The sequence below is a fragment of the Rhinatrema bivittatum genome, chromosome 15, assembly GCF_901001135.1.
Source record: "Rhinatrema bivittatum chromosome 15, aRhiBiv1.1, whole genome shotgun sequence".
Lineage (NCBI taxonomy): Eukaryota > Metazoa > Chordata > Amphibia > Gymnophiona > Rhinatrematidae > Rhinatrema > Rhinatrema bivittatum.
The window spans coordinates 33,789,633-33,814,845 of NC_042629.1; the positions used below are offsets into that span (position 1 = coordinate 33,789,633).

At 43.4% G+C, this 25,213-nt stretch overlaps 1 protein-coding gene across 1 annotated transcript in view; it reads left to right on the forward strand.

Annotated features, from left to right (window-relative positions):
- Positions 1–25,213, forward strand: part of BRWD1 (bromodomain and WD repeat domain containing 1) — a 282,561-nt gene that overhangs the window by 250,931 nt on the left and 6,417 nt on the right. The window contains exons 38-39 of the mRNA XM_029577859.1: positions 5,583–5,827; positions 24,629–24,850. Coding sequence (XP_029433719.1) covers positions 5,583–5,827; positions 24,629–24,850 — 467 coding nt within the window. The remainder of the gene's footprint in view (positions 1–5,582; positions 5,828–24,628; positions 24,851–25,213) is intronic.

Below are 25,213 nucleotides of genomic sequence, written 5' to 3' on the forward strand. Positions count from 1 at the left end.
TTAGGGAAGATAAGGCCATTGCAGAAAGACTAAATGAATTCTTTGCTCCTTTGTTTACTAATGAGGATGTTGGGGAGATACCAGTTCCGGAGATGGTTTTCAAGGGTGATGAGTCAGAGAACTGAACCAAATCACTGGGAACCTGGAAGATATAGTAGGCCAGATTGTCAAACTAAAGAGTAGCAAATCACCTGGACCAGAGGGTATGCATCCTAGGGTACTGAAGGAACTCAAAAACAAAATTTCTGATCTATTAGTTAAAATTTGTCACCTATCATTAAAATCATCTATTGTGAACCATGAAGATTTGGTTCATCGTCAGGAAGCGATTTCTATGGGATATTCTTACACCCTGAGATTCCCCTGTAAATGTATGTTAAAGAAAGAGCAAGATATTTTTGTGTTTTTCATACCTGATCAGTTAAAAAATTTTATCGAACAAAGGAGAATAGTCACCTCTTCCCCACTTCCCAGTGAATAGAAAAATTAGTATTCAGAGCACAACTATGGATGTTATATGGAAAGAGAATTTGTTTCTTTTGAGTACTCCCTTTATTACCGAGCTTCTGTTTGTATTAGCTGATGGGTAACAATTGCTGATTGATGATAAAAAATAACAAGAGAGAATTGTAGAGATATTAAGTTTGACGATTTACATAATGTAAACTTATTATTGGTTTCTGTATTAATTTGAAAAATCAATAAAGATATAAATTATAAAAAAAAAAAAAAAAATCATCTATTGTACCTGAAGACTGGAGAGTTGCTAATATAACCCCAATATTTAAAAAGGGCTCCAGGGGTGATCCGGAAAACTATAGACCAGTGAGTCTGACTTCAGTGCCAGGAAAAATAGTGGAAACTATTCTAAAGATCAAAATCGTAGAGCATATAGAAAGACATGGTTTAATGGAACACAGTCAATATGGATTTACTCATAGGAAGTCTTGCCTAACAAATCTTCATTTGTTTGAAGAAGTTAATAAACATGTGGATAAAGGTGAACCAGTAGATGTAGTGTATTTGGATTTTCAGAAGGCATTTGACAAAGTCCCTCATGAAAGGCTTCTACGAAAACTAAAAAGACATGGGATAGGAGGCGATGTCCTTTTGTGGATTACAAACTGGTTAAAAGACAGGAATCATAGAGTACGATTAAATGGTCACTTTTCTCAGTGGAAAAGGGTAAACAGTGGAGTGCTTCAGGGATCTGTACTTGGACCTGTGCTTTTCAATATATATATATATATATATATATATCAATGTTCTGGAAAGGAATACGATGAGTGATATCAAATTTGCAGATGATACAAAATTATTCAGAGTAGTTAACTCACAAGCGGATTGTGATACATTACAGGAGGACCTCGCAAGACTGGAAGATTGGGCATCCAAATGGCAGATGAAATTTAATGTGGACAAGTGCAAGGTGTTGCATATAGGGAAAAATAACCCTTGCTGTAGTTACATGATGATAGGTTCCATATTAGGAGCTACCACCCAGGAAAAAGAACTAGGCATCATAGTGGATAATACTTTGAAATCGTCGGCTCAGTGTGCTGCAGCAGTCAAAAAAGCAAACAGTGTTAGGAAGGGAATGGTTAATAAAACGGAAAATGTCATAATGTCTCTATATCGCTCCATGGTGAGACTGCACCTTGAATTCTGTGTACAATTCTGGTCGCCGCATCTCAAAAAAGATATAGTTGCGATGGAGAAGGTACAGAGAAGGGCAACCAAAATGATAAAGGGGATGGTACAGCTCCCCTATGAGGAAAGGCTGAAGAGGTTAGGGCTGTTCAGCTTGGAGAAGAGCAGGCTGAGGGGGGATATGATAGAGGTATTTAAGATCATGAGAGGTCTTGAACGAGTAGATGTGAATCGGTTATTTACACTTTCGAATAATAGGACGACTAGGGGGCATTCCATGAAGTTAGCAAGTAGCACATTTAAGACTAATCGGAGAAAATTCTTTTTCACTCAAAGCACAATAAAGCTCTGGAATTTGTTGCCAGAGGATGTGGTTAGTGCAGTTACTGTAGCTGGGTTCAAAAAAGGTTTGGATAAGTTCTTGCAGGAGTCCAATAACTTCTATTAATCAAGTTTACTTAGGGAATAGCCACTGCTGTTAATTGCCTCAGTGGCATGGGATCTTCTTCGTGTTTGGGTACTTGCCAGGTTCTTGTGGCCTGGTCTGGCCTCTGTTGGAAACAGGATGCTGGGCTTGTTGGACCCTTGGTCTGACCCAGCATGGCAATATCTTTGTTCTTATGTTCCCCCATGGCCCTTGATGGGCAGAATAGTTTGGAGGGTCGAAGGTCACAGGGGATGGTGCTTTTGGTGGCACTATATTGGCCCAGGAGACCATGATATGCAGATCTGTGAAGAATCCTGGTAGACTTCCCCCTCCGTCTTTCGGCGGACAGGAATCTGTTGCAGCAGGGACCTGTCCTTCACAAAGATCCGACTCAGTTTTGTCTTACGCTATGGCCCTTGAGATGGGTGATTGTCACCTTGCTTCAAGCACAAAAGGTCTCCCACTTCCTTAGCTTATGAGTGTGGGTTTGGCAAGTATTTGAGGCTTGGTGTGAAGATCGGGGAGTGCTTCCTCATTCAATTAGGATCTTGCTCATTTTGGAATTTTTCCAGGATGGGTTGAATAAAGGGTTGGCCCTTAATTACGTGAAGGTACAGGTAGTGGCTCTTTCCTGTTTCAGGGGCTAGGTGAATGGTGAATCCTTATCTCATCTTGATGTGACCAGTTTCTTGAGGGGAGTGAAACATCTTTTTCCTCCCTTGCGGTTACCTGTACCCTTCAGGAATTTTAATCTGGTGTTGGATTTCTTGGCAGACCCTACATTTTGACCATTGCATAGCCTTTCATTGCAATACTGACCTTGAAGTTGGTGTTTCTGGTGGTGATATGTTCTGCACATCAGATTTCCGAGCTGCAGGTCTTGTCTTGCTGGGAGCCATTCCTTTGGGTGACTCCAGGAGCAATACAGATGTGTAATGTTCCTTCTTTCTTGCCTAAAGTGGTCTCAGATTTTCACTTGAATCAGTCTGTTTCCTAGCAGTCTCTGGATAAGGAAAGAGATGAGGAGGAATATTGCCTGTTGTGTCCCTTAGATGTCAAGAGACACATTATGAGGTATCTGGAGGTTTCTAAACCTTTCCAAAGGACAGCTCACCTGTTTGTCCTTCATGATGGAGGAAAACAGAGCAAGCTGGCTTTGCATGCTAAAATAGCTCGCTGGATTAAGGTGGTAGTCACAGTGGACCCTACATTTCGACCACTGCGTAGCCTTTCATTGGTGTCCGTTATGTTCTCCCATTTTACTTTCAAAGACATCCCTTGGTTAGAGGGTCCTACTTGTGTGATGTAGCGAGCCTGCTTGATTTCAGAGAAAGTAGCTTACCTGTAATAGGTGCTCTTTGCAGACAGTAGTTCACCAGTCACACAAACCCTCCTTCTCTTGTGGGGAATTATCTTCATTCTGTAAACTTAGCTTTGTGGAATCTTAAAACTGCTGAGAGGCTACCAAAGCACAGGAAGTCCCATGCATGCGCAGTAAAGACTTTGCCTTAGTCTTTACCAGAAAGTTCTGGAAATCTTCATTTCATTCCACTCAGTAGCATGCTTGGTCACATGACCCACTTATGTGACTGGTGAACTGCTGTCTTAAGATAAACTGTTAGGAAAACAACAAGGAATAGATGCCACGGTCTTTTTCAGTTCTTTATTGAAGTGGAGATGTATCTAAAATCTTTAAGCTTTTTTAGATCGCCTGCCTTCGTGTTTTTAAGATAAACTGTTAAAGGTAAAGAATTTTGCTAAATATCTCTGGGGAGATTTGAAAATGTCAGATTTTATCCCTCAAGCCTGTGCCCCCCCCCCCATCCCTCTTTTTTAAATTTTTTTATTCATATCCTATGTTATTTATTGTTTTTAAATGTGTTTTTCTTATTTTAATCGATTATGATTGTATTTTTGTAACCCACCCCGAACATTGGAGGGTACAGGTAATAAATCCTTTTAAATAAATTAGATATGTTCTGAATAGTTCAAGGGGCTATTCTAATTCTGCACAAGCTAATCACAAACAGGAACTGCTGTACATAGAGATATGCAGAACTGAGTTTGAGTATACATCACCTTCACTAATTAGACACGAGGGTTGGTTTTTTTTTTTTATTATTAAGAGAACTGTGTAGTAGTAACTCTTTAAATTCAGATTCTATGCTAGCCTATTGGTTCAATGGCAGTGTGTCCTAGCCCAAATTAGGTCATCATCTTCCTAGGTAATCTGGGGCTGGAAATGCTGAAGAGGTACTGTTGAAAGCCACCAGAGAGATGGAGTCATAGTAATTGTTCAAGAATGACACCTAGACATGGGCCAGATTCAGGGCCTATGATTGCAGGTCTCCAGAAGGAGCCCTGGTGTATGGTTTCTGGCCCAGGACCAATGCTGAAATGGCAAAACAGCAATGGTTATCTAAAACTATATATTCCGGAGTGGAATACAAGCACGTGTCAGTAACTCACAATTGATTAACCACCAAGGACTTTACTATTTCTGGCTGCTACAAAAACTCTCCTCATGCTTCAAACTTTATGGCTCCATTATTCGTTATCCACATAAATCTCTCCTATTAACAGCCTATTGCATCACTACCACCACAAACATCCTTACTTTTTATAAAAAAAAAAAAACTCCTTCTAGGATCCTACCTGAGGGCACTTGCTCCTTCAACTCTCCATTGACAACGCTCACAGCTTTACAGACGCGGTAATGCATTGCTGCTAACCACACCTTAAATACCGCCCCTGTGACTCCACTAACACCAATCCCGATCATTTACTGAATCCAAACCCTAGCTCATTGGAGCAAACAAACCATTATTCCGTTAACCACCTATCCTGGAGCTCCAGTGCTCTTCAAACTTTTCTTGCTACAGCCCTGACTTGAAACTATAATCTAAAAAATGCTTCCCACTCTATCAAAGAGTTAAGACCACGGGGGGGGGTGTTAACGTATTCACATACGGTATATATATGTTCACTATAGTATGCTCCTCTCAAAGACAACTTAATCAGTTTCCTGCCAAAATACTATAAGTTGTCTTTGAGAGGAGCATACTATAGTGATTTTAGCCTCCAATGAATAATAAGACTTACAGATGACCTGGAAGTTCCATTAGAAAATTGAAGAGTAACATACTGGACTGTTAATTTGTATTGTCAAAAGTTAAAATGACAGCGCTAGTTGTGGTATCATCTTAAAAACCTGAGTAGTTACTTAGTTTTATAAAATTGTAAAAGATTAAAACTGATACAGGATAGTATTTAAACATTTGACCTTAAAGGACTTTTTTATGCTGGGTTCCATGATAGTATAGCCCAGTTGCCTGGTGGGAGTAAAAGCAGAGGGCAGTGAAAAAGTCAAACCTTTCAGAAACCAGGAAAAAATAAACTGGGAAACTTGAGTGAAGAAACTTCTCTAGTAATCTTTAGACATTTTTGTGTTATAATTTCTTGTTTTCTTAAATTGTATTAATGCATTTCTTTTCTTTCCTCATAGTTTGATCAGAAATATGAAGCAGAAACTATTAAAATCTCAGGCAAAAGTTGAAACTGAGCTGGAAATTGGTTTTGCAGAGCCTACCTCAAGCAGAGCTGCATATGTTCAAAATAGTAAATGTAGCGCTAGCACCTCTGGAAACAGCACTCGTAGTGAATCCTCTGATCGTGCCTGTAAACTATCCTCCAAGCAAAAAGCAAGAGTTAGCACTGTGTCTTCAGCAAATAGCTCAACCACTTCATCTGGTAAGAAATGGTATAAGGAAATAGAAAATTCTGAACTTATCTTGCTTCATGAATTCCTTCTACACGCTCTCCTTTTTTCCTCTCTGGAGATGTGACTCTTTGCTTCACCATCCTAAAATCTTATGAGGTGCCATCGAGACAGGAAGAGAATGCTACCTCATGACCATTATAAGTTTGTATTTATCTTGAGAGAGGAATTGTGGTCTAGTTAAAATGCAGACTTCAGTAGGCATTGCCATGGCGATGCAGAGCTGTGCACATCCTTATGGATTCTTTCTTTGTTGCTTCAGGCTTTTGGCATTCAAACTATTGTTGGGACTACTGGCATAAGTGGTGAGAGGAGTAATGTATCATAAAGGAGGAGTGATGGGAGACAGCCTGGATTTACATACAGGCCTGCTAGAGTGGCAGATCTCCTGTCCCTGCAGACCATGTCCAATTCTGCTTCAAATGTCAATTCTCCCATCCATTGTATACCAAATAGACCTCTAATGTTTAATCCTCTCCCCACCAATCATGTGAACATGAGGCTTCCAGTCACACTAAACATACAGCTGTGAGCATGAGGACTGAGTCGGTCCATAGCCCTGCACAGAAACGGAGGTGGTAGGGGGTGAGTGCCATCACAGCCTGATTTCAGTCACTGCTGTCCTTTTAACAGCATGATCGACCAGATCCCTCATTGTTCATGGAGTTAGCAGGAAAAACACTGGAGGTCGGCGGGGAGAGGAAGGTACAAGAAATTGACATCTGCATTGCAAGTTTGGAAGGGATGGATAGGAAATGGGGGGGGGGGGGGTGACAGCACAGTACCAAAACTGAACTCCATCACTGTTGGGAGATAAACATATTGATTATTAACAACATGAAACTAAGGGGGGAAACCATAGAGAAACCAACATAGTAACAGGGCTTGAGACATATGCCATTCTTGAAATGGTGTGGGGAAAGCAGGGAAATAAAAAAGCTGATCTAGCAGGGAAAGATAACCACCAGATTCAGTGCCAGAAATGTATTTGTGGTCCGAGGCTAGTGTTCTCTTCTCTTTTTTTGATAATATGTTATTAATTGGTTTGAGGGAAAAGCATTTTTAACTTTTTCCATCCTCTCTGTGAGAGAGTGGAGTAGTTGGACCATTAGATGATCAAAGAGTAAAAAGGGCACTAAGGGGAAGACAAGACCATAGCAGAAAGATTAAATAAATTATTTGCTTCTCTCTTTACTAAGGAAGGTGTAAGGCCGATACCCATGCCAGAAATGATATTTAAAGGTGATTCAGAGTTGCTGAAACAAATTTCAGTGAACCTGGAGAAATATACAAGGGTAAATTGATAAACTAAAGAATAGCAAATAATCTGGACCAGATGATATGCATCCCAGATTGCTGAAAGAACTAAAAATGAAATGGCAGACATACTATTAATATATAAGCTGTCATAAAAAATCAGCTATGGTACCTGAAGATTGGAAAGTGGCCAACATATCGCCGGTTTTTAAAAAGGGTTCCAGGGTGATCCAGAAAAGTATAGACTATTGAGCCTGATGTCAGTGTCAGGAAAAATGTTTATTCTGCAATTATTAATTAAACCCATCAAAATCACAAAGCATGGAAGGTATTCGTACTACCATCTCAAACATACATATCACACTGCTAAGTATCCTCCAAAGATAGTGCACAACCCTTCTTTAAATACCCGACTGGAACCACCATAATCACTGCGGAATAAACATTGTTTTGACTTGAAAGAAATGAAAGCATTGAATCGTATGCACCAAACATTCTGTAAGAGACAGCCTGCTAATTGTTTTTTGAAACTGCACGTGTTTTTGATCTGAGAAGGGTATTTTCCCATTTGGATCGTTCACAATAACAATTGTTGCATCAGCTATACATTTTGAAAAATCTGTTGATATATCCCCTGAAGAAGCCTCTTGAAGGTGAAACGGAGAAGACTCTTCTTTGTTGGGAGACTCAGAAGACTCCATAATTTGACGAACAATTTATAGTTTGATGCGATTAGGTGGTCATTTGCGTTAAAACAAATCTTAAATAACAATTAAACCATTGTAACACCTTTCTAACATTTAGTTTGAGTACTTGAAATCTATAGCTATATGCATTTCATATTGTGTTTTATAGGGATAGCTTTCATCTGTACTTTGTAACAGACTTTCAATTATTTACAATTATATATGGCAAATGTTGTTTTCAAATGTATTAGTTTGGTCTGTTTCAAACTTTTGTGGTTTCGTATTCATTTTTCATTTGTCACATATATTTAATATATGTCAGTCATCACTGTATATTCTTTAATATATATTGGTATGTGGATTTGCAACAACTCCTGGTGGGGGTCCACCTTCGTCTTCCACTGCATATGAATCTGCTTTAACAGGGGCCGATTCTTCATGAGGATCCAACTCTATTCTGTCTTACGGTTTGGCCCTTGAGAAGGCTCGCATGTTGAAGCATGGTTATTCCTCTGCGGTGATTGCCACTTTACTCCGCGCTCGCAAGTTTTCCCACTTCCTTGACTCATATGCGGGTTTGGAGAGTTTTTGAGGCCTGATGAGAAGAGCGGGGTGTTCTTCCTCGTTCGGCTAAGATCCTTCTCATTCTGGATTTTTTTTTTTTACAGGATGGACTGAATAAAGGCTTGGCCCTTAATTCCCTGAAGGTGCAGGTTACAGCTCTTTCCTGTTTCAGAGGCCTGGTTAATGGTGTTTCCTTGTCTCATCCTGATGTGGCCATTTTTTTGAAGGGAGTGAAGCACCTTAGGTCTCCCTTGAGGTTACCAGTTCCATTGTGGAGTCTTAATTTGCTGCTGGACCTTTTGGCCTGTCCTATGTTCCGACCACTGCACAGCCTTTCTTTACCATTGTTGACTTTGAAGAGCGTTTTCTGGGTGGCTATATGCCCTGCGCATTGGATTTCTGAGCTGCAAGCCTTTTCTTGCCAGGAGCCTGTCCTTCGGATGACTCCGGGGGAATTACAGCTGCGATTTGTTCCATTCTTCTTGCCAAGGGTAGACTCTAACTTTTATTTGGATTAGTTCATCTCCTTGCCATCCCTGGGTAAGGTCAGGGATGCGGAAGAGTTTCTCCTTTTGCACTCCTTGGATGTTAAGCGTCTTGTCATGCAGTATCTGGAGGTCTGAGTCTTTTTGAAAGACTGATCGCCTGTTTGTTCTCCACAGCAGGAGTAAGCAGGGCACTCCGGTTTTGTGAGCTACTATAGCTCATTGGATTAAAGAGGTGGTCACAACTGCATATGTGGATGCTGGAAAGCTGTTGCCTACTCCAATTAGGGCTCATTCCACTAGGACTCAGGCAGTGTCATGGGTGGAGGTTAGTCTGTTGTCTTCCGTCGATATCTGCCGAGCTGCGACGTGGACTCAGCTTCTCGCCCTTGGCTGTCAAATGAGTGTGTCGATAGTCCTGTGGGGCTCTGGGTCCCAAGGGATTACTGGTAAGCGTTTATCCAGTCGCTAGCTTGGGGAATGTTGAATCTTATGTGAGTTCCGTGTTTATGGTTCGTTGAGTAGAGTTCTGGTTATCTGTTTTTAATCATTTTTTGCTAGTCTGTCCACAGTTACTTTTGAAGAGAATACTGGCAGGCTGGGGTCACTGCAGGGTTATTTATACTGTGACATCAGCTTGCTCCTTCTCTATCAAATGGCAGGGGAGCATAAACCCACTGGTCTTGAGTCCATCCGTCTACACAGGAAAATGAAATTATCAGGTAATTAATTTCTCCATTCGACAGCATGGCAAGATCCTCCTTCGCAGCCAATGAGGCACAAGGGATGGCCTAGTTGAGAGCTAGTGGACTTCACAAGGACGTTTGACAAGTTAGCTGATGTCCCTTGGTTTGGGAAAGGTCTCTTCAGGAAAAAAGTGAAGAAAACTATGGCACAGCTTATGGAGAAGCATGCGTACATTCAGGGGTAGATTTTCAAAAAGCGCGCCTTAGCGTACTTTTGTTGGCGCATCAGGCGCAAACAAAAGTACGCTGGATTTTAGTAGATACGCGCGTAACCGCGCAAATCCTGGATTGGCGCGCGCAAGGCTGCTGATTTCGTGTAGCCGGCGCGCGCCGAGCTGCTCAGCCTGCCGCCGTTCCCTCCAAGGCCGCTCCGAAATCGGAGCGGCCTCGGAGGGAACTTGCTTTCGCCCTCCCCTCACCTTCCCCTCCCTTCCTCTATCTAACCCACCCCCCCGGCCCTATCTAGACCCCCCCCCTTACCTTTGTCGGGGGATTTACGCCTCCCGGAGGGAGAAGTAAATCCCCGCGCGCCAGCGGGCCTCTAGCGCGCTGAGACGGGACCTGGGAGCGGTTCCGGAGGGCGCGGCCACGCCCACGGACCGCCCCGGCCCGAAACCACGCCCCCGAAACGCTGCGTCCCGCCCCGAAAACGCAGCACCGATTGGCCCCGCCCCGACACGCCCCCCTCGAAAAACCCCGGGACTTACGCGAGTCCCGGGGCTCTGCGCGCGCCGGTAGGCCTATGTAAAATAGGCGCACCGGCGCGCAAGGCCCTGCTCGCGTAAATCCGGGCGGATTTACGCGAGCAGGGCTCTTAAAATCTGCCCCTCAGTCTTTATCTGCATTTGCCAAACCGCCTTCTTCCTCTAAATGGCCTTACTTTGTTTTTAAGAGCCACCCCTTTTTTCCAGAAATGCCCCTCTGACAATTTCAGCAGTATTGCCCTTTTCTCACAGGACAAGCAGGATGGTAGTCCTTTTTTTTTTTTTTTTTTTCTGGGATACCTGCCTTAAGTCTATAAATAGCCTCTATCCAGCCTCAACTTGATCCTGAACACTAACAAAACGGAACTCCTTCTCATCTCTCACGACGGAAATCTCACACTGCCCAACCTTCATTCTACAACACTTCCTACCTTCTCCCCCCAAGTCAGAAACTTAGGAGTCATCATGGATAAACAACTGAGCTTCAAAAGTTTCATCAACAACACGACTAAGGACTGCTTTTTCAAACTTCAAGTATTAAAACGACTGAGACCTCTCCTCCACTTCCATGACTTCCGTACAGTGCTCCAGGCAATCATCTTCTCAAAAATAGATTACTGTAACTCTCTTGATCGGCCTACCTGCCAATACTATCAAACCATTACAGATGCTGCAAAATGCAGCAGCCAGAATTCTTACCAGGACCAAAAAAAGGGACCACATTACTCCCATCCTGATAAACCTCCACTGGCTCCCTATCAAATTCAGAATCTTGTACAAAGCTCTCACCATTACCCACAAAGCTCTCCACAACATCACCCCGCTTGAACTCAAGATCCCTCTCCGACCGCGCTTACCATCCAGGCCGGTAAGAGCAGCATATAAAGACACCCTCCAAGTCCCCCCATTAAAAACCTCATTAAGAAAGAGAGCCATCTCAGCATCAGGACCAACACAGTGGAATTCTCTTCCTCCAGACCTCAGACTTGAACATTGCCCGGTTACATTTAAGAAAAGACTCAAAACCTGGCTGTTCAAGCAGGCCTTTGCTTAAATCAGATGCCAGTTGAATTAAATCAGTTCACTCACTAGTAGTCCATGGACTCTTTCCTGCTTGCTCTCGATATAGACGATCACTATTTGTCCTTCTATAGTCCCTTTCCCAAAGTCATTTGCCAATAACAGGTCTCAAACCTAATCACAACCCTACAAGCCTTTTAACATAGTTTTTGAGTTATACCCTTGGTTTGTTCATCAATTTCTTGATCCTAGTTCTGTATTCCCTTGTTCAATGTAATTGCACTCTGAGGCACTGTTTTCTGTTTCAATGTAAACCGAATTGATTTGTAACCTTTTACAAGAAATTCGGTATATAAAACTGTTAAATAAAATAATAAATAGTCCTCACATATGGGTGACGTCAGTGGACAGAGCCCTGTTACGGAAAACTTTTCTGTCAAAGTTTCTATAAAGCTTTGACTGACACTGAGTGCACTGAGCAAGCTCAGCCTGCAATTATCCCTGTGATCACAGGTATCTCCCCTCAGTCTTCTTTTTTACGCTCTGCAGTAAGCATAGCGGTTAGGAGCTCTGTGAGAAATTCTCACAATTTTTCCTCACAGTAACAGTTAAACTTTTACTTCACAAACGCTTTTTCCCTGCACGGGTCTTCCTTCGCGTACATTTAATCGACGCTCGGTGAGTACTATGCCCTGTTTTTCGGTCGGTTCCTATCGCCTCACTACGGTTTCCCCAGCCTACCAACCGAATTGCGGCCTTCCCTCTCCCTATGTTTTCACAGTTAGCCCCACATAGCCTGCAAGTGTCCTCCTGTGACCCTCTGCCTGGTTATTAGCGCTAGTGGGATAAGGGATTTCATGGTTACCGTTGCCACCAGGGCCTCTGTCGAATTCATACCTCGGTACCTTCGTGCAGTCGATGCCCCTATCGCTACCGTTGGTACCCCCATCCAGGCCCTCCTGCCTTTTTCGATGCCATCGACACCCCTCCCCCCGCAGTCCGTCGATGCCATCGATCCCCACATCGATTCTTTCAGTGCCATCAATGTTTTAATCCGTGGTGCTGATTTTTCCATCAATGCCATCGATGCTCGGGTCGGTGCCATCGTCAGTTCCATCGATGTCGTTGATGCCCGGGTTGGTGTCGACGGCGCCGTCTCCATCCATTGAAGCGGCATCGATTCCATCAATGCCAGTATCAATTTCCAGATGCCATTGATGTCTATTCGATTCTTCGATGCCACATTGTTTCCAACGATATCTACGCTGATGCTGTCGGTGCCTCCGTCACGGTTAACGTTGCTCTGCCCGGGCCATCGACGTTTTTTCATCTATATTTTTGATGATACCCTTGAGGCCACTTCTATGCCGCCATCGATACCGTCAATACTGACACAGTACCTACACGCAATGCCCTCGCCTAAACACAGTGCTCCATGCTTTGGGTTCTTAACTAAAGCCACGTATCAGCCTACGACACTGCATAGTGCCAGGAGCAGTGCAGGCATGCTGACAGTCCGTCATCATTCACCATCCAAGACAGCGAGGGCATCCACCTCTGCGCTGGGGAAAGACCGGGCTGAGCACCGTGGCACTCACTGTCATCGGCACGGTGACCATCCGCCACAGACGTCATCCAAGACATCGGTGCTATCCTACTCTGTGCTGGAGAATGCTCGGGCCGAGCAACATTGCTACTGCCATCGCCACTGTTCCACACAGTGTTGGCGGTGCTCCAGAATGACAGGACCGAGTTCCGAGGAATTCTGCACTGGCATCACGATACATCGAGCCGCTGCAAAGAGGGCCGGGTTCATGAGTCATAATGGCTCCCCTGTACCCGAGGCGTTCCCCACAGACACTGGTGCGGGGTTCTGACCCTCCACAAATTACTGTGGTAGCGCCAGACACGCTCAGCCTGTCTCCTCTGTACCTGTGCTACCATACCAGGTTACAGAGTTGAGTCGGCTGTCCCTCAATGCCTCCTGAAATCCACGGAGCCATTGATCTTCACCGGCTCGTCCTTCTGCGATCCACGATGTATGGTAAGTACTCTAATCCTGCTTCAGCGACAATCCCATTGAGACCTGTTCTCTAAATCGGGCCATATGGTTCGAAAGGTTCTAGGTAGTCTTGTCTTCCAAGAACCGTATTAGTGTCACATATCGCTATTGCCAGCTATGTCTGACACAATACCAAGAGAACCTCTCTACCAATCATTTGGGATTGCATCAGGTCATCCTCCCGTTGTCAGCAACTGGACTCTGTACTGATTAATACTTTGACTTCTGGTTCCTAATTAAGGACCGAAATCCCAGATGCATTCGCTGATCTGCTAAACACAAGATTCAGCAAACACTGCCTCAATTGCAAATCCACCTCGAGGTCTGGCGACAGGTCTCGACGTTTTCTTGTACAGCACACAGAAATGCGGGTAAGACTTTTACCGCTCACACTCCCGTGGGAGATTACGTCAGCCCCGCCAGTTGGACACCTCCTGGTCTCTCAACTTGAAGGATATCAGAGCGGCCACCCCACTTGGTACCAAGGTTCAGGGTACAGTCCCCTGGACGCTTCAAAGCACGGGGGGGGGGGGAGTTTTAAACTCACTATTCTTTCTTTCAACAGAAAGTAGTAACTCTCCACCCATCCTGGACCTCAGAAATTTCAACTTTCTTCAGAAGTTGCAGGTAAAATGGTATCTCTTGTCACCATACTTCCATACCACAGTAAGTAGGTTGCCTCTCTTCTCTAATCTTTCTATGTGCTTCATGGTGAGTCAACAGTATTACAATCCCAAGCTCTGCCGGTTGCTCCAGCTTCGGCAATTTGGGTATTTCATTAAATCACTAGCAGTGAATGCTGTTTCTCTACGGAGTAAAACATCATTCACGCTTTTCCTTGCATGGACAGTCAATCCAAGCAAGGGAGCTCTCTCTTCTTCATGACTCACTATAAATCTACTACCTGGGATTGCTGTTAACTACCATAAATCCCATATAGAACACTTCTGGACACCACAGTCGCAACGAACTTCCTGTCCAACAACCGCGCAGACATTCTAACAAATTCCTATATGTCTCTGCGCGCATACAACATAACCTCAGCCCCTCAATTCTTTCATTGCTGGGCCACGGGATTTTTTCACCATGCACTTTACTCATAGGTCCAGATTTGCTATGAGTAAGATTCAGTGAAATTTCAATTATCAGTGGATCTAAGCTGTTCAACCGCTTTCGTCCCTGATCCATATTGCAGATCTAGAACCAAAACCTAGGCTGGTCCTACTCATGCTCGCATTTACTCAGGGTTGCAGAGTTCGAACTAACATCTTCTCAACCCAATATGCGTCTATTCCGCTCCATGCAGAGTTTCACATCAATTTCCTGGAGCTTCGAGCCATGAGTTATGCCTTTATGCCTTCCACTACTGCCTCTGCAACAATCCTTTATGCATACAGACACAGCATAGTGACAATGTGGTATTTCCAACACACAAGCACGCACAACCTCTTAGCTGCTCTGCTAGGAAGCTGCGCAGCTCTACCCTTGGCCCTTGCTCACTCCATGCATCCCCGGGCCACTTATCTAACAGACGTATGAACGCACTAGCAGACCACCTCCATATAGGTTTCCATCCTCTTGGATGGTCTCGGACTACATGTGTAGCGAGAAAAATCTGCGTCTGAATCTAATCATACGGTGGACAGATTCTACTCCCTACACATGTCTCGAATGCGTTCACATGGACACCTTTGCTGCAACAAAGGCCTCTTCTATGTGTCTCTTTCGATGCCTCTCATAGCCAGCACTCTTATTAGGCTGTACCGGGACGGGGTTCACTGTTTCTCAGACCCACGTCCTGGCCGAAACCAGTATGCTTCCCATACTTCTCAATTTATCACACCAGTAACCAATTCGCCTTCTCACAGGTCAGTCTCATATCATGGACTCGCTGATGTTCTCAGGTACTGGTAGCGTCACAAAAACCTTCACACATAAATCTTACCATTCAAAATGGCATGATTTACCACATGGCGCATACAAAAGGGTATTACCCCCTTTTTTTCCACACCACTCTTTTTTTCTCTTACTCCCTCGGATTCTGCTCCCAAGACATCCTCCACATGGGTACACCTCTGTTCCAATTGGCATACCACTTGGGCGTGGGGATACCCGATTAATGGTTCAACCCCTTCTGAGTCAGCTTACCATGGGTTATCCACTAATTAAGCCACCTCTATTTTTACTGGTTACGGAATGGGGCCTATATTTAGTGCTTACAAGACTCATACATTCCCCATTCGAGCCTTTCCATTCCTCTCACTTAACAGTCTGCCATGGAACTTGCCATGGAACAGTCTGCCATGGAACTTGAAAAACTTTAATGATCCAAAGACAACGACAAACCTTTTCCGTCAGAAAAAAATCAGCAGAACCAGAGGTCACGAGCTGAGGCTCCAGGGAGGAAGACTAAGAACCAATGTCAGGAAGTATTTCTTCACGGAAAGGGTGGTGGATGCCTGGAATGCCCTTCCGGAGGAAGTGGTGAAGTCTAAAACTGTGAAGGACTTCAAAGGGGCGTGGGATAAACACTGTGGATCCATCAAGTCTAGTGGGCGTAAATAAAGAGGAGGCAGCAAAACACTGCACGGAGCGGCAGTAGCCACAGAGGCATTCACGGAGTGGGATGCCAGTGGCCAGTAGTTGGTGTTCCACCTTCAGGCAGCAAAACACTGCACGGAGCGGCAGTAGCCACAGAGGCATTCACGGAGCGGGATGCCAGTGGCCAGTAGTTGGTGTTACACCTTCAGGCAACAAAACACTGCACGGAGCTGCAGTAGCCACAGAGGCATTCACAGAGCGGGATGCCAGTGGTTGGTGTTCCACCTTCATGGAGCGGAGGGATGGAGGGCTGCCATCTCCAAAAAAAAAACAAACAAACAAAGCAGGGGTGGGTAAGAGTATGGGGCAGGGGTGTGGCCTGCTTGTTGCGGCGGTTGCTACCCCTGATTGAGCTGGATGTTCACTGGGATGCGGATACGGCGCTGCTCTCTGCATTGGTGGAGGGGTGGAAGGGAGTTGGGGCCGGAGGGTGCTGGAAGCCAATAGTGACGGGTGGGAGGGAGAAAAAGGGGGGGGGGGGGAAATGGATAAACTGCGTGGCTTGCTGGGCAGACTGGATGGGCCATTTGGTCTTCTGCCGTTGTTTCTATGTTTCTATGCCATGGGAAATTCTTTCCCTCGTAGTCATCACTTCTGCCAACAGGGTCAGTGAGTTCCACACTTTGTTACATACTCACCCGACCCTCTGTGGCCGAGTGGTTTTACGTACTCAACTTCTTATCCTTCTTAAGTTAAGACGCAGCATCTCACCTTACTCAGAATATACTCTGCCCACTTTTTCCCAACACCTCTCTCTCACCATGGTGAGAGGGTTTTCCACTCCTTGGACTGTAAAAGTGCACTTGCATTCTATCTAGACTGCACTACACTTCATAGGAATTACACCTAACTCTTTCCTTCTGTGGCAAAAACCAAGCTGCGAGTTCCAGTGGGCAAACAGACCTATTCCTCCTAATTGACAGTCTATATCTCTCTTTCCTACCAACAAGCAGGCAATTCACTACAACCACACTCTGTTAGGGCCGTACCAGCCTCAATAGCTCACCTTCGGCCGATGCCGCTTGTACATATTTGTAAGGCTGCGACCTGGAGCTCTCTCCATACCTTCGCAGCCCATTATGGCTTAGATAAGACTAGCCGGCATGCTTCCATGTTTGGCCAGTCCATCTACTCATCTTCTTTTCGGTTTAACTACCCAACATCCTTCCACCAACCCGTTAAGGGTTTCAGGATGCCCTCCTTACCAAATTCCACCCCCGTCATTGTGCCTTTTGCACGTCTTTGGGTGCATTTGGTGCACTTTCGGGCATCCTCAGCTCAGTACTCACCCATATGTGAGGACTACCATCCTGCTTATCCTGTGAGAAAGCAAATGTTGCTTACCTGTAACAGGTGTTCTCACAGGACAGCAGGATGTTAGTCCTCACGAAACCCACCCGCCACCCCATGGAGTTGGGTCTACATACATTTTATTATTTTAGTTTCGCTTGCGCTCTTTGCTATAAGACTAGATTGAGGGGAGACACCTGTGGTCACAGGGATAATTGCAGGCTGAGCATGCTCAGTGCACTCAGTGTGCCAGTGTCAGTCAAAGCTTTATAGAAACTTTGACAGAAAAGTTTTCCGTAACAGGGTTCCGACCACTGACATCATCCATATGTGAGGACTAACATCCTGCTGTCCTGTGAACATCTGTTACAAGTAAGCAACATCTGTTTTCCTGCACTGCCACAACAGGAGCTTCAGGATTCTGATGTATGATATCATACAGCCTAAGACACCACAACAAGCCTAGCCCATGTCTGGATCTAGTTATCGATAAGACCCAACCTCAGGCATCAACCCTTGTGTTTCGAAAGAGGACTCTTAAATTTCTTGAAGAGTGTCGGAAGATCACTGAGGACCGTTGGGTCCTCAGAATTGTGGAATCTAGTCTCACAGCATTGCATTGACTTTTTGCCGTCAGTCCTGATCCATCTCACTCAACCCAGCTCCAACTCAAAATGAAGTTGCTTCTCAGCCAGCAAGTGAGAGAACCTGTCCCTCCCAAAGCCCATAGCAAGAGTTTCTATTTCTGCTTTTTTTCCTTATACTCAAGAAGTCAGAGGGATTGGGACCAATCCTGCATTTACAATAGCTGAACAAGAAGTTCAAAATGAATGCATTCCACACCATCCTACCCTTCATCCAAGAGGGAAACTAGATATGTGCCTTGGTTCTGAAGTTAGCAAGTAGCACATTTAAGACTAATTGGAGAAAATTTTTTTTCACTCAATGCACAGTAGAGCTCTAGAATTTGTTGCCAGAGGATGTAGTTGGTGCAGTTAGTGTAACTGGGTTCAAAAAAGGTTTGGATAAGTTCTTGGAGGAGAAGTCCATTAACGGCTATTAATTAAGTTTACTTAGGGAATAGCCACTGCTATTAATTGCATCAGTAGCATGGGATCTTCTTAATGTTTGGGTAATTGCCAGGTTCTTGTGGCCTGGTTTGGCCTCTGTTGGAAACAGGATGCTGGGCATGATGGACCTTTGGTCTGACCCAGCATGGCAACTTCTTATGTTCTTATGTACCCATCTATCTGCCTCATGGGAAATACCTCAGATTCCTGGTGAATTTTTCTCACTACCAATTCAAGGTTCTCCCTTTGGGACTCTCTTGATGACCTTGAAGGTCTTAATGAAATGCCTAGCAATAGTGGCGGCACACCTCCGTTATCAGTGTATCTGTCTCTTTCCTTACCTGAATGAGTATCTGACATTGGGACCTTCTCAAGCAGGTGTGTTGTATTCCCTGCAGAAGTTGCTCCAGATTCTTGTCACTAGGTTTCATATTGAACTCTGCCAAGATGAACCTTATCCCTACTCAAAGAATCCAGTTTATCAGGGCATGGATAAGACTCATCAAGAGTGCATTCCTTCCATCCAGATCAAATGTTTTGTCTTTTAAGCATTGGACCATATCTTGCTGGAGATGGATCAAGTACAGGCCCGAACAATCTGGCTGTCCTTGGGCACATGGCAGTAGCAGTGTATGTGGTCCACGTGACATGCCGTAACATGAGCTCTACAATGAGGCTTCTGCTATGTGGGATCAGCTGCATCAGCTCTGATTGCATCTCGAATGCATAACTTTAGAGATGAAATATTCTTTTGATTGACCAGATCCTAAGGTCCAGGAGATGGATGCACCTCAGAATTCTACCTCATCCAGGCTGCTTCTTGATTCAGGGGATTTGGGCGGCAGCAGAACGCCTATTCCAGATCAACCTTGGAGCTATGAGCTATTTGGTATGTGTTAAGAGTTCTCGCAACTCTTTCATGGAAAGAGAATTCTGTTCCAAACTGACAACCAAATGGCAATGTTATATCTGAACAAACAAGGGTCTTGGATTCCTGACTCTCTGCCAGGAATCTATGAAAACGAGCGTTCCCTGGACCAGGGTGTGGCATATAGGTTATTTGACCTCTAGAATTGCCTGTTAATGGGTTTGTTCACAACAGAAAAATTGACAAAAATCTGCTGCATTCTTCAAAGCATGTTCAGATCTATTCCTAAAATGGGATGCATATCTGCTACATGCTTTTCCTCTGATTCTGTTGATAGCAAGGTCAGTGCATAATGTACTCAAAGACCGGGCACTTCTCTTCATTGCTCCAGCTTGACTCAGATGAGTGTGGTTCTTTTGTCTCATCAGTTGGTCAGTCTGCCCACCGATCTCCCAGGATGTAATCCAGCTCTACTAACTTGAGAGGGGTCATCTGAGCCTTCCCTTCTTCAACTTGTTGGCATGGATGTTGAGCATTTGATAGTCTCATTGGTGTCACTATCTAAGGAAGTTGAGGATATTGTGATTTCAGCCAGGAAGCAGTTTATCAGAAGAGTGTATAGCTTTAAATGGAAGTATTTCCTCATCTTGGTGTCCATCAAGCTCCCTGAAGCTGTTTGCCTATACTCCAAAAGATCTGTTTCAAAACTTGTTCTCCCTCTACTCTTCTAGTCTTTGTGCCATTACTGCTTGCTGCCCTCAGATTGGTGGAAATGCAGTTTCCATTCATTCTCTGGTATCAAGATTCATGAAGGGCTTCTGATATATGAAGTCTCTGGTTGCAAAACCTCCTGTGCTATAGAATCTTAACATCATCTTATTGTAGCTGATAAAACCTCTCAATGAGCCATTCAAATCTGTTACCTTGAAGTTTATCACATGAAAAATAATATTCATAGTTGCTATCACTTGGTATATAAAAAAATAATAATAAATAATAATAGGAATATTAAACAAGCTACAAGCATGGGTTGCTTACCCTCTGTACTTTGTTTTCCACAAGAGGATAATGCTCCACATTCATCTTAAGTTTCTGCCTAGAAGTGGTTTCTGCATTCCATCTGGTTCAATTGTTCTGCCCACGTTCTTTCCAAGGCCTCATGCACCTAAAGGAGAGAAGGCCTTCCATTCTCTGCTGTAAAGGGATCCTTAGCCTATTATCTGAAGAGAATAATCAACCACATCATGTGCATCAGCTTTTTTTCTCCTAGCATCTCAATAGACTAGATGTGGCTGTTGCCAAATGCACGTCTAACTGGCTAGCAGACCATATTACGTATTTCTATGCTCTGACTAACCTTCAGATCACAAACTCTGTCAAGATTCATCAAGTAAGAGCCATGGCTACTTCGGTGGCTCACCTAAAAGCCATCTCTATTAGACATTTACAAAGCTGAACTTGGTCATCAGTTCACATATTATTGTCTGGATGATCTCACTAGAAGTGACATTAACTGTGAGAAAGTAGTTTTGCACAGCCTGTTCACCCAGTAGTCTACTCTTCACAGAATGTGGGAGAGTCCAGGTTGTTTGATAAGTGCTCTGCCATACAGCACTCAAATGGGGACTTTCCATGTGTCATGGCTAATTCAGCCCTGCTTATTGATAAAAAAACAAGTTTGATTACTGTAAATGGGGTTCTCTGTAGACAGGAGGATGAATTAGCCATGCTTAATACCCACCCATCTCCCTAGAAAGTCAACTAAGTAGCTAAAGCTAAATTCTGCAATTGATAGAGAGGGTCACAAGGCAGCACATGCATGGGACTCCCATACATGCTCAATAGAGTAAAAAGCTCTAATGAGCTCAGAGAGGTGGGTCCGTTCAGTGTTGTCAGATGACATTTACCATGTGTCATAGCAAATCCATTCTGCACTCTATGGAGAACCCTGTTTATGGTAAACAAACTTGCTTTAACCTTTCTTGTTTGAGACTTTTTTTAGTTTTCTTAATATAACATCTACTACACCTTTCTCTCACTGGGATATACCGTATTTTTCGCTCCATAAGACGCACCTCAGATTCAGAGGGGAAAATTTTAAAAAATAAATAAATAAATAAATAAATTTGTGCTAAGCCGGCTCTGTCCCCGGGCGTCTGTGCGTCTTATAGAGCAAATTAGGGGAGTGCATAACATTTTTTGTTTTTGGGTCTGGGGAGGGCCATTTCGGTCCATTCCCCAGATCAGAAAACTTTTGTCTTTCTAATTCTGTGGGAACCCCCCCCCCCAAAAAAAAACAAACCCCATCCCAACACTTTAAATTAACAGCCCCCACCCTCCTGACCCTCCCAAGACCTGCCAAATTAATTAAATACAACCCCCCACCATCCTGACCCCTCTCCAAGATCTTCCAAATTAATTTACTACAACCCCCCACCCTCCTGACTCCCCCAAGACCTGCCAAAAGTCCCTGGACCACCAGGGACTTATGGTAGGTCTTGGGGAGTTCAGGAGGGTGGGGGGTTGTAGTAAATTAATTTGGAAGGTCTGGGGGGAGGGTCAGGAGAGGGCAGGGGTTTTGTTACATTTTTAATTTTTTTTTTATATTCGCTCCATAAGACGCACAGACGTTTCCCCCCCCCCCCCCACTTTTGGGGGGGAAAAAAGTGTGTCTTAAGGAGCGAAAAATAACGGTAGTTTCATTAGTGAATCTTTCTGAAATGTAGCCTGAAGTCTGCAGACGAGTCCAGAGTCCTAATCCCAGCTCTGCCCCTTCCTGTATGCTTGGTGCAGGATCTTGCTGAGGCCAACTTAGAAGTGCTGCAAGGTGCTTATCAATGAAAAGAAATATAACTGATCAATGGACACAATGCTTCCTCTAATTTTTAACAAGCTGTGTGCAAACATTTTCTTTTGGGCAAGGTTTTATAAGCTGAGTTCAAATTTGTTTGCTATCAGCCAAGAGTGACTGAGTAAGTATAATGCAAATAATGTCCAGATTTTGCAAATTTTAAGTAATTGTTTTAATGAAAACTGTTCTTGCTGTACTCTATTGCAGAGATCTCCTCCCTGAATCTATTTGAGAACAGTACGGTGCCTGCCCACTGAAGTTATTTGCTGTCAATAAGCTGTTCTCTGACCTCACCAATAAGTCCCTGCACTAACTATACTGAGATCTGGTCCCTCCTGATGCAATTAATAGAAACGCGGTCCGTGTCGGGGGGTCCTGTGAGCATGATTCATTAAGATGTTAGCTTCTATAAATGAATAAAACTTTTTTAAGAGCTTTTTGAGTTCTTGTGGACTTTCAAGTTTTGTCCCAATCACTATTATTGTCTCTAATAAGCTGAAATGATGTAGTTATTTTTATTTGTTTTAAATAAATAGAAAACATCAAATAAAATGCATTTAATTTCATACTTTTTAAAGCGAAGTATAATTATATAGTAAAGATATATATGTTGTTATGCCATTTCATGTGCATGCGGTTTTTCCTTTTGCGCAGGGTTCACAACCTGGACACAATGGACACAAGATGATCTTGAAGTCTGTTTGTCTTCAGGTTTCTCTAATTGTATTCCAGTGGTAGTAAATGTCCTTTTACTATTTTTGGCATCCAGTGACAGTTTTCTGCAATGGCTAGGAACTAGTACAGAATTAGATTGTTATACTTTGAATCAACTCTTTCTGAAGACAGAACAGGCATAGGATGGGGGATCTGGGGAAAGGGGGCACAGTTTGTCCTGTTGATCATGGTACCACTGTATATAGAACAGTCATTGATTTCATGGGAAGTAGGTAACTTGTGACTTTGTAATCCTCTCTATTCTTGGTATCAGAATTTTAAAGCCCTCACTTGGTGTAATATTTTATTCAGTGTATGGGGCAAATATGATGGCTTCCATTTAACTACAGTTCAAGTGCAATATTATATTGGTGAGAAGTAATAAAAATAATTTAGCTAAGGTAAGAGTGGATGCATGGTAGATGCCACTTTTGATGTAGACTTTTGAAGCTTTATTTTATTTATTTATTTATTTTTGTTTTTTATATACCGGAAGTTCCTGTATACAATACATATCACTCCGGTTCACATTTAACAGAAAGAACTATCGCCGGGGAGGCGGTTTACATGGAACATATCGAATATAATGAATGGATAATAGTCAAAAAATCTATTATGAAACAACTAAGATCAACTTAGAAGACAACTTGAAACATATAACTGAAACAATATGAACATTACAATAATGCTGTGAGACAAGGCTGGAAGTTTGTTTTTCTTGCTTTTAGCTCTCTGGGAAAGCTTGATGGAAAAGCCAAGTCTTGAGTTTCACTTTGAAAGTAGTATGGCATGGTTCAAGGCGGAGGTCCGGTGGTAGTGAGTTCCAGAGAGACGGGCCTGCTGTGGAAAGAGCGCGTTTCCTAAGGGTAGATTTTGCAGGTTGGGTGATCATTCTATTCTGGTATGCCCTTCTGGTTGGTTTGTTAGAAGAGTGTAGTTGAAGCTGGAAAGTTAAGTTGAGTGGGGAGATGTTATGTAATGCCTTGTGAATCATCGTGCAAGTCTTGAATTGAATCCTATATTTGATGGGAAGCCAGTGGAGATGCTGGAGGATTGGGGTGATATGGTCCCTTTTTTTGGCATTGGTAAGGATCCTTGCAGTAGCATTCAGAACCATCTGGAGTGGTTTGGTAGTGTATGCTGGAAGGCCTTGCAGGAGTGAATTACAGTAGTCTAATTTGGTAAGGATGATGGCTTGGAGTACTGTGCGGAAATCCCTGTAGAGTAGAAGGGGCTTTAGTTTCTTTAGCACATGTAATTTAAAGAAGCATTCTTTTGTAGTGTTATTTATGAATTTATTAAGGCTGAGTCTGTTGTCTAGTAGTACTCCCAGATCTCTGACTTGAGGTGCGGTGGAATATCCTGAGGTGTCAGGAGAGTTGTTGGATGTTGGCGGGGTAGAATGCTCCGGTGCTATTATGAGAATTTCTGTTTTTTTGGTATTTAGCACCAGATTGAGGGTGGTTAGAAGATCATTGATGGATGAGAGGCATTTTTTCCTGTAGGCCATGGTTTTTTGTATGGTCTCCGTGATAGGGATGAGAATTTGAATGTCATCCGCGTATAAGAAATGGGTGAGCTTGAAGTTAGTAAGTAGATGACAGAGTGGGAGAAGGTAAATGTTGAAGAGGGTGGGGGAGAGTGATGATCCTTGTGGTACCCCCATCTTGACTTGGATGGGGTGAGATTCCTTGTTATTTATCTTAATATAGTTTATATAGTTTATATATATATAAATATATATTTATATATTTATATAGTTTATATAGTTCATTGCATGTGTCTTTCTTTTAAATCTACATAAACACAGCTTTCTGTTTTTCATTGTATTTCTACAATGATTTTATTTTACCAGGAAGTGAAACTGAAAATGATTTCTCATCATCCTTGGGATCCTCTTCCTCCTCCTCCTCCTCCTCTTCCTCATCCTCCTCTTCCAGCAGTTCAGAGGAAGCTCATCAGAAAACTATGAAGTTTGCGGTTTCTTTGCATTCAAGCAAAGTTAATGGTCTTCCCAAAGCAAATGGCAGCGATGTGAGGAGAACGAGGAGTAGATTTTCTCAAGAAAAACGAGCAGGTACAACTGACCATGGTCAAAAGTTGCAGAAAATACTATGTCCTATAAATATACTGCTAGAAGAGGATTCTTTGGTTTGGTGATTCCTATCTCTACGTTTCTCATATGGTTTGTGGTCCTTGGCCAAGGACTATTGTAATGGCTGGGCTGTTGGAAAGGGTTGGGGAGAGATGATCTAAAATAGGGGAAACAACCCATAAAGGCTCCTGATGCCATAGCCCAACAAGACTGTTTTAACTGAGCTGGAAATCCACTGGAGCAGGAGAAAAGTGCCAGTCTCAACTGAACACACACATAATGTTTTTAGACAGTATTTCACCATAGCAGATTTCAACTTTTGAATGTTGAAAATCACAGATCTGA